This window comes from Salmo salar, chromosome ssa21 (genome assembly GCF_905237065.1).
Source record: "Salmo salar chromosome ssa21, Ssal_v3.1, whole genome shotgun sequence".
Lineage (NCBI taxonomy): Eukaryota > Metazoa > Chordata > Actinopteri > Salmoniformes > Salmonidae > Salmo > Salmo salar.
The window spans coordinates 15,939,735-15,952,245 of NC_059462.1; the positions used below are offsets into that span (position 1 = coordinate 15,939,735).

The 12,511-nt window shown below is 38.7% G+C and overlaps 1 protein-coding gene across 1 annotated transcript in view; it reads right to left on the reverse strand.

Annotated features, from left to right (window-relative positions):
- Window positions 1-10,421, reverse strand: part of stk39 (serine threonine kinase 39) — a 32,012-nt gene extending 21,591 nt beyond the window's left edge. Inside the window, exons 1-7 of the mRNA XM_014164095.2 lie at window positions 10,052-10,421; window positions 8,362-8,474; window positions 7,932-8,040; window positions 7,461-7,602; window positions 3,989-4,044; window positions 312-421; window positions 118-219 (exon numbers count right to left, since the gene is read on the reverse strand). Of these exons, the coding sequence (XP_014019570.1) occupies window positions 118-219; window positions 312-421; window positions 3,989-4,044; window positions 7,461-7,602; window positions 7,932-8,040; window positions 8,362-8,474; window positions 10,052-10,157 (738 nt within the window). The 5' untranslated portion in view covers window positions 10,158-10,421. The remainder of the gene's footprint in view (window positions 1-117; window positions 220-311; window positions 422-3,988; window positions 4,045-7,460; window positions 7,603-7,931; window positions 8,041-8,361; window positions 8,475-10,051) is intronic.
- Between the last annotated feature and the right edge of the window lie 2,090 nt (window positions 10,422-12,511).

The window sequence follows — 12,511 nt, forward strand, 5'->3', positions numbered from 1 at the left end:
TCTCTCAGAGGTTACATAGACACAGGGTAGTAATTTGCCTTTTCATGGTTTATTAGTTAAGATGTAGGCCTATTCCGCTTCCTGTCTGGGATCTAGATATGCAGTGATCAGGCTCACCTTCATGGGTGGGTATCGGTGGTAAGGTGCAGACCCTGTGGCCAACTCTATGGCAGTGATTCCAAAACTCCAAATGTCTGCTTTGAAGTCATAGCCTCGTACCTGTGGACATAGCGGAGCTACTGTTAGTGTTGTACAGTCTATATGAAAACAGCTAGTAGATGTTACTAAAACTGGCCACAGGATAGTCTCACCTGTTCCATGACCTCAGGGGCCATCCAACATGGTGTGCCCACAAAAGTCTTCCGTACTTTGTTTCTGGTCATATCTCCTCCAGTGGCCAAAAAGGCACTAACTCCAAAATCTATGAAGAAATGTGGATAATTCAGATGACATGTATGGATGTAAATGTTATACCTCATTAACATCTTATAGAAAGGGATAATAATGTTTTGCGGTATTTGCTCAAATATACTCAAACCAGTAAGAGGTCTTTCACAACTATTTCATGTTATACACCTTATACAAACTGTGCACACTCCAGATCTTCAGTTGCATTCATGTTAGAATGGTTCTCCTTGCAGTGTTTGTAGGCTAAAGGTCGTCCAAGTACATGAAAGACTGTAGGCCTCCAGTGATTTATGTTGGGGGACCTGTTTGACTACCTTTATGTTATTCAGTAAATGGGTCGTTCCACCAATTCGGTGCCCTTTGAGATGTGTAACTTTGTGGGGGAAAAAATGTCACCTAATTGTAGCATTCTTGTCACGTTCTTGAAAATGATCGGACCAAGGTGCAGCGTGAGTATAGTTCCACATATTTATTTAAGTGAAACTAACAAAACTTACAAAGACCGTGATGACGTAGTGCCCAAACACACTAACAATCAATCAATATCCCACAAAACACAGGTGGGGAAATAACCACCTAAATATGATCCCCAATCAGAGGCAACGATAAACAGCTGCCTCTAATTGGGAACCATATTAGCACCAACATAGAAATAGACATACTGGATCACCCCCTAGTCACGCCCTGACCTACTACACCATAGAGAACCAAGGGCTCTCTATGGTCAGGGAGTGACAATTCTGTCATAAAGAGCACATGCTCAACTTAATTAAAAAAACTGTTTTCCCATCTCAAGAGGTTAAATTACAAAAAAATACTATAGTAAGTGTCTATTAAGTGCCACATAAAGTAATAGGGTTGACTGTAACATGCTTCAATGCAAGCTTCACAAAACAAATTGAATAGTTAAAACTTTTCTAGCCAAGTTATTCTTGATCCACCAGTTTTCCACCACAAAACTAAAAAGAAATGGCAAAAAAAGAGTGCTTTTACACTATGATTTTATTATTAGATGCTCATAGCCTCTTTTGAAAAAAAATATTTAAAAGGAATAGTTTTACCATATTAAAACAACAGTTCAGTTCATGTAACAGGGTTGACTTTAAAATGAGGGACAGGTTTTGACCTTGAAATTAATCAATAATGATATGAAATAAAAAATAATCTTCAGAAATTACTTTGTCAAAGCAACACAATAACTATGGCTTTACAATGTTGGTGAAAACTTGCAGAAATGTTGGGGTTAGGGGGATTAAAATATTCCTAGAAGTCACCGAGGGTAATGTCAACATGCTGAAATGTGGCACTTTAGCAAGTCTTTATTTATATTAAAATCAGATTTATTGAATTCTCCATGTGGTCTATATTAAAAGCCACTTCATTGAATATAGCAGGGTCAAAATCGGTGCACAATTTAATATATATATATATATATATATATATATATATATATATATATATAAATAAAAGGGATGCAAAAGGCACTCATTCTGTGGAAAGACCCATATATTGTCAACCCCATGTTGTAGAAATACAAGAAATGTCTGTTTCATGCAGAACATACTGAGTTGAACTAAATGCACTTATGAACTGGTACAGTTGAAGTCGGAAGTTTACATACACCTTAGTCAAATACATTTAAACTCAGTTTTTCACAATTCCTGACATTTAATCCTTGTAAAAATTACCTGTCTTAGGTCAGTTACCACTTTATTTTAAGAAAGTGAAATGTCAGAATAATAGAAGAGAGAATGATTTATTTAATCTTTTATTTCTTCCATCACATTCCCAGTGGGTCAGAAGTATACATACACTCACTTAGTATTTGGTAGCATTGCCTATATATTGCTTAACTTGGGTCAAACGTTTTGGGTAGCCTTCCACAAGCTTCCCACAAAAAGTTGGGTGAATTTTGGCCCATTCCTCCTGACAGAGCTGGTGTAACTGAGTCAGGTTTGTAGGCCTCCTTGCTCACACATGCTTTTTCAGTTCTGCCCACATATTTTCTGTAGGATTGAGGTCAGGGCTTTGTGATGGGCACTCCAATACCTTGACTTTGTTGTCCTTAAACCATTTTGCCACAACTTTGGAATTATGCTTGCGGTCATCGTCCATTTGGAAGATCCATTTGCGACCAAGCCTTAACTTCCTGACTGATGTCTTGAGATGTTGCTTCAATATATCCACATAATTTCCCTTCCTCATGATGCCATGTATTTTGTGAAGTGCACCAGTCCCTCCTGCAGCAAAGCACCCCCACAACATGATGCTGCCACCCCCGTGCTTCACGGTTGGGATGATGTTTTTCAGCTAGCAAGCCTTCCCCTTTTTCCTCCAAACATAACAATGGTCATTATGGCCAAACAGTTATATTTTTGTTTCATCAGACCAGAGAACATTTCTCCAAAAAGTATGATCTTCGTCCCCATGTGCAGTTGCAAACCGTAGTCTGGCTTTTTTCTGCCGGTTTTGGAGCAGTGGCTTCTTCCTTGCTGAGCGGCCTTTCAGGTTATGTCGATATAGGACTCGTTTTACTGTGGATATAGATACTTTTGTACCTGTTTCCTCCAGCATCTTCACAAGGTCCTTTGCTTTTGTTCTGGGATTGATTTGCACTTTTCTCACCAAAGTACGTTCATCTCTAGGATACAGAACGCGTCTCCTTCCTGAGCGGTATGATGGCTGCGTGGTCCCATGGTGTTAATACTTGCGTACTATATTTTGTACAGATGAACATGCAGGCTTTTGGAAATTGCTCCCAAGGATGAACCAGACTTGTGGAGGTCTACAATTATTTTTCTGAGGTCTTGGCTGATTTCTTTTAATTTTCCCACGATGTCAAGCAAAGAGGCACTGAGTTTGAAGGTAGGCCTTGAAATACATCCACAGGCACACCTCCAATTGACTGAAATTATATCAATTAGCCTATCAGAAGCTTCTAAAGCCATGACATTATTTTCTGGAATTCTCCAAGCTGTTTAAAGGCACAGTCAACTTAGTGTATGTAAACTTCTGACCCATTGGAATTGTGATACAGTGAATTATAAGTGAAATAATCTGTCTGTAAACAAACAGTAAAATTACTTGTGTTATGCACAAAGTAGATGTCCTAATCGACTTGCCAAAACTATAGTTTGTTAACAAGAAATTTGTGGAGTGGTTGAAAAACAAGCTTTAATGACGCCAACCTAAGTGTATGTAAACTTCCGACTTCAACTGTATATCTACATTCATGTTGTATTCCTAACAAATAAATAAAACACTTGTAAAATACTAACTTTCTAATCTCAGTATTTTGAGTGGGGCTGAAAGGTCATCAGGACAGGAAAGAGAAACACGCAGTCAATATGTAAACTACTGCGTATTCGCTAGCTTTAAAAAATATATGAATCTTTGCCATTTTACAAGTATATTCCTAATTTTGATTGGTGAAGTCTGGCATTATGTTGATTAGGCTGTTGAATTAACTGAATGTGTGGAAGCATCATTAAAAAAGTACCGTCTTTGTGGCAGTCAGTGAGCTGTGAGAATACAATTCAACAGGTGAAGATGAGGTGAGGGAGTGACATTACTCACACACCTGCAATCTGAACAGAGCCGTCCTCTCCCAACAGGATGTTCCCAGCCTTCACATCCCTGAGGTCACACACACACACAGCAAAAACACCCCAGTCATGCCCAAACAGTATCTATCGACGTAAGTGGAGCATGATCAATTGCATCCATGTGTACAAATTAGTTTTGCAGCCTGCTGTCATTTGGAACACTGCCCAAGGGGGTAATAGTGGTTTAGTTCTTTATGCCCTTGACATCCAGGCAAGTTCAAAGAACACAATCTGTCAATAAATGACATTGAAACAGTAGATTATGTCATCACAATTTAACTAATACCATGTAACTCTTAGATTACATTTTATAGATGAATACTATGTAACTTCTATATACACTCTTTTAAGGAAGACCCTGTGCAAATAATGAATGTTTCAAACTCCTGGCAGTGGAGGCTCCACCGAGGAGGGAGGGGAGGACCATCCTCCTCAGTGAATTTCATAAAAATAGTTAAACATTAAAAAAGTTACCTTTTTTTTAGATAAAACTATACTAAATATATTCACGTCACCAAATAATTGATTAAAACACAAGGTTTTGCAATGAAGGTTTACAGTAGCCTCAACAGCCCTCTGTAGGGTAGAACCATGGTGTAGCTGGAGGACAGCTAGCTTCTGTCCTCCTCTGTGTCCATTGACTTCAATACAAAACTCAGGAGGCTCGTGGTTCTCACCCCCTTCCATAGACTTCCGGAGGATGTCCTGCAACCTATTATAGCTCTTGCAGCATGAACTGACATGTTGTCCACCCAATCAAAGAATCAGAGAATTAATCTAGTACTGAAAGCATAAGCTACAGCTAGCTAGCAATGCAGTGCATTACATATGGTGAGTAGTTGACTCAAAGAGAGAGAAAGACAACAGTTGAACAGTTTTGAACAAATTAATATCTTCAAAAATTAAGGAGAAGCAAGAGAGAGAGACATATCTTTTGAGGGTTTTTTTCAGTTTCACTTAGTTAGCTAGGCAATGCAGCTCGTTAAGCCTACTCAAACACCCGGATCAAACAGAGCGGAAAGCTATGTTAGCTAGCTGGTTATGGCTATCCAACTCTGGAACTCTTCCAAGTCAAGGTAAGCTTTTGGTTTTATAAATGTATTGCCACCGCGGCCCGCCGGTGTAACTGCTAAACTGGTTGCTGCTGACTGCCCTGCATGATTGTAGGGGGTTTACTAACGTGTTAGTTCTTGTAGCTATGTTGACAATGACGTTAATATGGTGACAATGATGTAGGCTGTGTGTAGCGGTTAGCGGTTATGATATGAATGCTTGGCTTGGAAAGGTTTTTTCGCCTGGTCACAGAAAACTGATGTATTGTGCACTGAAGTCCACAAGCAAAGGGAAAAGGTGAGAGGAGAACAGGTAGATGCGAGAAAGAATAAAACTATCAAAGGGATCATGATTTTTTTATGTGGCTGCTATGAAAGTGAACTGTGTTTGAGTGTGATCAAGGGTGTATTCATTCCAGCGATTCTGTTGAAAAACATTTCTTAAGCGAAAGCAAACGGAATGAAACGTGGATTAACATACTTGAATTTGTCCAATATAAACTCTCGTTTGCAACTGTTGGACATATGATTACACCCTACATCAGGCAAGAGTGTGCAAGGCGGTATTGAATGTGTCAATGTCTGTCACCTTGATTACTCAAATTTAGGGCTGACTCCATTTAGTCGACTGGTAGATTGTTTGGTCAATAGGCTGAGATTTTTTTAGTCTAGCAGTCTAAAATATATTTTTGGGCACACGAGACACCTGTCTTACTCACGGGAATGGCACACCAGTATCACCAGTAGAACATTTACCGTTCATTTCTATAATTTCTAATCTACAATGTTAGTTTTGTTATGATCATTTCTGTTAATGCATTAAATATATTATTATTACAGTCTTTTACCGTTCTCATTGTCAGAGTGGACATGTTGTTTGCTGACCGCACAACCTAGGCTACACTTGTGAGGAACAAGTTTTGGTTTATTTCATTCCATTTAGGAGTTGTCCATTTGTTAATTGTGGTTTGTTTTGTAGCGCTCCTGTAAATGTTGAGTAAGGACGCGCACCTGATTATACATAGAAGTAGGCCTAGGCTACCTGGCCTGCGTGCAAATGCAGGCCTATAAATGTACACATTTGGGGATCTGATAGTATTTCTGATTGTCTGAACTCACCACCACTGTGGAACTTAATTTTTTCTTCACCTCAAACAGCAAGTAAACAAAGTCTGTTTTTACATCCATTGAGAATGACAATAGTTCCTCAATGTAGCCTATTTCAAAAACCTGTCCAGCGCTCTTTCGATAAACGCTCAGCGTGAAGGGGGGGGGATGTCATGCTCATCATTAAATAGGCCTACCTGATTACTTCTTATCCCTTGCGCAAATATCCTACAACTATGTCTTTCTGGGGCTCACTGGATCTGGAAACTCTGAGGTCCCAGAATATTTTATACAATGTTGCAAGTTTGCTAGTTTAAACTTCAGGCTGGACCCAAGTTAATAGTTTATACAATGTTTCAAGTTCCTTGCAGACAGGCCATGAGTAGCCAATGTGATTAATAGGTTATTTATTTTTATCAGTATATTTTCTAACTGCAGGCTGCAATGTTTTTATTTGTTGGCTTTATGTAGGCTAATTTGACATAGTTGGCAATGGCAATATAAGTTACTTTAAGAATTGTTATTAACCATATGAAAATGATTTTGAGATACAAAGACTTTATTATAAATGAAATTAAACTGTCCCACAAAAATGTGCATATATAAATCATAACTGGCACACAGATCGGCAGAAATGGTAAGATAAATTGGCACTCCAAATGGAAAAGGTTGCCGACCCCTGGTGTAGCCTATTAGGAGCGTAACAGCAGGAGCGTAACAGCAGAATCCGTGAATGCCAGCAGAAGCAGGAGGAAGAGGGTCGGGAACAGGTTTCTTTTTCTTCTGGTTAAGCTATCTTGATCTCTGTCTCCCTCGAGTCATTTGCGTGTCTTATTATTTAATCACAGTGTGCTTAAAGCATCAGACAAGCTCAGTAGCCTACATACAGTATAGTTGATTTTATTAAAACACATAGGGTGTGTCTATGTAGGGAAAGATACACATTTTAAAATGTCTACCAATCAATTGGTCGAAAGAACAGACGACTCTAGGTCTAACAATATTTTTTTTAATCGGGGACAGCCCTACTAATATTTCTCTCGACCTGTGCACCTACGTTGTAAACTTTCATTAATAGCCTACGTTGTAGCAACCTCATGATAGGTATAGGGAATATGTGAGTATCGTATAGTAGCCTAAACCTATCGATGTTACAATGAGCTGGGTGAAGGGAATATGAATGACAGTCATCAAATATGCTGTAATAGAAATAAGGCTCATTAAAAAAATAATCGTCAATCCCTTATCTTAAACGGCACCGACCGCCACTGACTCCAGGGTATCTTACCTGTGAATCTGTCCATTTCTATGCAGGTAGTCCAGCCCCTCAAGGACCTCTTTTAGTATGGTTGCAATGATGAGCTCATCTAGAACTCCATTTTTGTGCTCTCCTCTGCTAAAGGTATGCTTTATTATATCCAACATGGATCCTAAAAAGAGGAAGCAGACAGAAAAACAGTGCCCACAATGCCCAATGCTGATATGTCAATTTCTACATAAGATCCTTCCATGTCAACTGTTCTATTTACCCATTCTGTGTTAAGCAAGTTTGTTACAATGTTCGATATTCATCCCAGCCATATTCTGTACATGGTGTGATAACACTTCACTTTTAATGCCACTGCACATAGGTCTACAGTAAACTGATCAAAAGGATGGACAATAGCTTGTTACATGTCATGATTGTTGACATTTTATGAGATCAATGTCATGACTTAGCAGTTCTATTTTTGCTAGGTTGGTGAAGGTCAAAGCTTACCTCCACTCAGAAGTTTCATGACTAACCAAAGTTCATCCTTTACCACAAATGAGGTGTAGTAGGTGACAACATTTGGATGGTTGCATTGGCTCATGGCTTGAATTTCTTTCTATTGTATGAGAGGAAAGAGGCTCATATGAGAAACAAATTCAAGTTAACATCTTTTGACAACCTTTCTTATAACAAGGATTGTTCATAGTGTTGTGTCTCTAAAATGAAGTGAGCAAACGCTGTAACTTATGGCTAATTTATTTTTCAAATGGACACTTGAGTGTAGCACAGCCCTCCTACTCAGCCTCTAATAGACACACACAAGAGAGAACAGCAAAGTCGAATTACAGCCCAATCAGGAAAGTGTGGGCCAGAGAGGGCCCGAGGCACTGTGGTCACACACAATGAAAATATAGCCTTTATTTATTGTTGCTCTCACCAATAGCTCATCCATGCTGGTCTGGCATTTCTCCAAGTTGATTCTCTTTATGGCCACCCGTTCCTGTCTGGGGGTGCAGAGGGCAGCCTGCACTACGGCCGTGGCCCCACTGCCTGGTATCACAGACAAATAGAGGCGCAATTATAAAACAGGGCAGGAGACAGTACAGTAACATTACATGTGACCAAGGTGAACAGCATAAGGGATCATTGAAACATGCAGTATCATTGTGTGTCTGTTTGGGACATGAAACGTTTTTTTTTTTTTTGTGACATTTAAATAATAATTCATGCATATTCCATGACAGTTCAGAACAGAATTGAACCAATACAGTACGTGCAAACATATTTTCCAACGACATGTTAATTCCTCTGCATAACAGTCAGTGTATCCAAAGACAAAGTTGTGAAGAGGGGTTTATTTAAGAACCATAGAACTATAGTTGTCTTGTACTAAGAACGTGACACAGTGCACACCATGCCAACTGCCGGCGACAGATAAGGATGAGAGGAGATCGGACTGCTCAACAGTTGATTATAAGCACAAAAAAAGATGACTGACTTGCCACAGCAGCTCATGGTTGTAGTGCTGTCACTTATCAGCACTGATATGGCTTTCTTTAGCTCTCACTGTCAGCTCAAATGTCTCCCACCGTTCACAGGTGCCAACATTCTTAAATGAGCAGAAAACCTTGAGTACTTGGGGGATTACTGTGAATAACTGCATTATAGGCCTACCAAACGAGGTCGGGCGTTATTACCAGTAGAGGAAGTGGAGAGTGACACTCAGTATTGTTACAATGTAAGCGGTTTTATAACTCCTTGAAGTAACCTAATAGAAGTGAAAATAAACCTTGATGACCTATGAAACTTGACTGACCTGCTGAAACAATAAACTAAACATTCTTACCCACTGTAATGTTTTATCTAGGGATTACAAAATAAAAACGATATATTGCTTACAGTGAGGCAAAGCAACATCTTAAAATGTATATCATTATTTTTTACAACTATACAACTATTATAATACATTGACAGAAGAAGGCTTATAAATTATATCTATAGGCTATTTGTCTTTCCTTTTCCAGAGACAATTAAATAATCTGTGACAACATTCTTACGAAGTTGACTATTTTTTTTGCATAACCTAATACCCATCATAATCATAATAGGCATAATAACGTTTGACTTTTATTAAAACTGAATGTTACTCGTGTTTATTTATTTTTTCACGTAGCCTAACAGTAGATCCTCTTACTAACTTCAGAGTGGCATGCAATTCAATATCCCTTCTCTACGGAAGGATAACATGCCATTCCCGTGAGGACTGCATCCATGCATAGACTCATCTATTTCAATATTAGCCTACTGGACATGTGCCATAAAGGAGCATCGTTCTGGATTGAAGAAATCGAATGCATTAAAAACGCATTCACATTCAATTCCTACCCATATGAATACAACTTTACAATGACTATGCATATCTCTCAATATGATGAAATAAGTGGTTTCCTCTTACAAGTGCAAGAAAATAGAGGTTGTTAACATCCGCATTGCAAAGCATTAAATAGACGCTGTTGAATATGAAAAAGCCGGTAGGCCCTCGTCGTCATTCACCACTGATAACCGTCCGAGCCATATCCATGATAAAAACATTATATCATTACACTATAAAAAGGTAGCCTACTAACCTATGACTTCCTGTAACTCGTACGACTCCCTGGTAATTGGCCAGCTCGTTGTCAGCACTGGTTGCGGATTCTGGACAGGAGCCGGAGATTCGCCTTGCTCCGCCATGATGCTGCTGCTGCTGAGCTAGCTACTTAGCGACCACAGACTGTAAAATGTGCATTCACTCCTGACTACAGAAGTGTCAGCTGCTGCAGAGCATTACTACGGTTAGTGCTATCCTGAATCCTTGGGACGTCCCTAAACCCTAACCTTAACCCCTACCCTAACCCTAACCATAAGCATAACCCTTACCATTACAATTACCATAACCCTTACCCAACCTTAACCCTACCTTAACTCTTACATTAAGCGTTTAAAACGTCAACTTCAATAGGGTGACGTCAGAGTTAGGACGTCCCAAGGATCCTTTTTAGACTTTTCCGCATTACTACCGCTTGCGATGAAAACATCAGGAAAATAAAGGGCCACATTCATTGTGCAACTTTCACCACAACGGCAATGTGTCATTTGACTTTATTATAACCTATTATATTAAAATGTCTACCCTATATGGTTTTGAACAACAACCAATAGGCTAAATATGAAAATAAATTATGTTCATATTTAAGATTGCCTGTTCTATTTCTCTAGATTATTCGTTGAATAGGCTGAATTCAAATATGAGGCCTAATCATGCTGGAAAAAAAAACACTTGAAATGTTGTGATAGGCCTATTAAAGTTGAAATTTTAAAAACAAAAGTCAATTCCAACTCTGAAAGTTGTCTTTGTTATTTGCCAAATCAAATATAATCAAATGAATTGCCTATTATTTGATTAATAACTTAACTTGAACAAATTAATTCGTTGTAGGCCTATGGCGTCGTTTACAGTTTAGCCTGGATGTTTTGAATGACGCAGTGATGAACTGTCGTTGTGGTGAAAGTTGCACAATGAATGTGGCCCTTTATTTTGTATATTACATTGTACCCTGGATGATGAAAGTTGCTACAAAGTATCACAGAGCGCAATAATAAAATCTTTCCACTAGATGGCAATATTACACCTTCAATCATATACCAACATTTGTGAGGCCCTACAATACATAATGCCTATGAGGTCCTCTTGAGAAAGTACATTACTGATTACAATAATATAAATAGGTGTCCTTTTATTAAATTAATACACACATTCACATTCTATATTTACACAAATCTATTAATTTATAATATATTGTGGAAAGATTCGTCTGCCTAGGCTACAATTATGTGAGACTAGTTCTGGGTAAACCGAGATGAATTAATGAATTCTATAATTTCCTCGAAATGAGCATTATACAGCAGCTCTTCTGCTATGAGTGTGCTGGTAAGTAGGGTGGCATGATTGACTAAGTATTCATGTTGATACCGTGCGTTTTCCATGTATTTATTTTTTGCTTTGAATGGCTATGGGACATTTGCCTAACCAAAATGTGTCAGGAACAGTCAGGACAGGAAGTCGGGAACATATTATTCAACGAGTATTTCAGACTAACAACAATATAATCGTATTATCTGCATTGTATTGAGGAGAAAAAAATATCAACAGTCAAGGTACACTCAGCCTATTCCATAAATGAAACTAAAATCATAATTTAATATACATTGCTAGTACCATACAACACTTATGCGTGAATACCTTTGTGTAGTGACTGCATGTGTGACATTTCAATGCACCAATCACTTGCGGAGGAGTAGATGCCTGATTCATTCTACTTCCCTACACTGGAAAGAGCGAGGGAGAAAATAGACCAGTGTGTTGTGAACAACAGCGTGAGCAACAATAGTGGAATCGGAGGTTCGCATCAAAATAAAAGTCCGTCATTGAAACTTGACGCAAACGGATAAAAATAATGGAATCATGCCACAATGTAACTACAAAAGACAATTATTAGTTTTTTTTTTTTTTAATCAGTTGATTGCACTGTGGATGTATTTGAATTCAGAATTGCATTGGGGGCATACTTAAATGTACAGCCTAACCTATGGATTGTGCACCCATTAAATGGGGTATCAGCCTACTCAGTGACACTCACAGAACACAACTATGTAGAGTTTACACAAATATTAGCGTCTTAGCTCTTATTGCAGGACTTTGATTGTGGGAAATCACCTTTCCAGTCTCTCTATTGTGTACATGTATATTGGACATTAATATTACTCTGTACAACCTAACCTATGGATTGTACTCCCATGAAATGGGGTACCAGCCTACTCAGTGACACTCACAGAACACAACTATGTGGAATTTACTAAGATGCTAATACTGTATCTGCTAATACTGTATTCATTATTTGAATATGTTGGTAACCCGAATATGTTGGTAACCCTTGAAGCAGGCGTTTGAAGGATATATTGGCACGGGTGTTGTTCGTCTCGGGCCAGCAAACCATGCCAATATATCCTCCGAACACCGGCATTGAGGGTTACCAACATATTCCGGG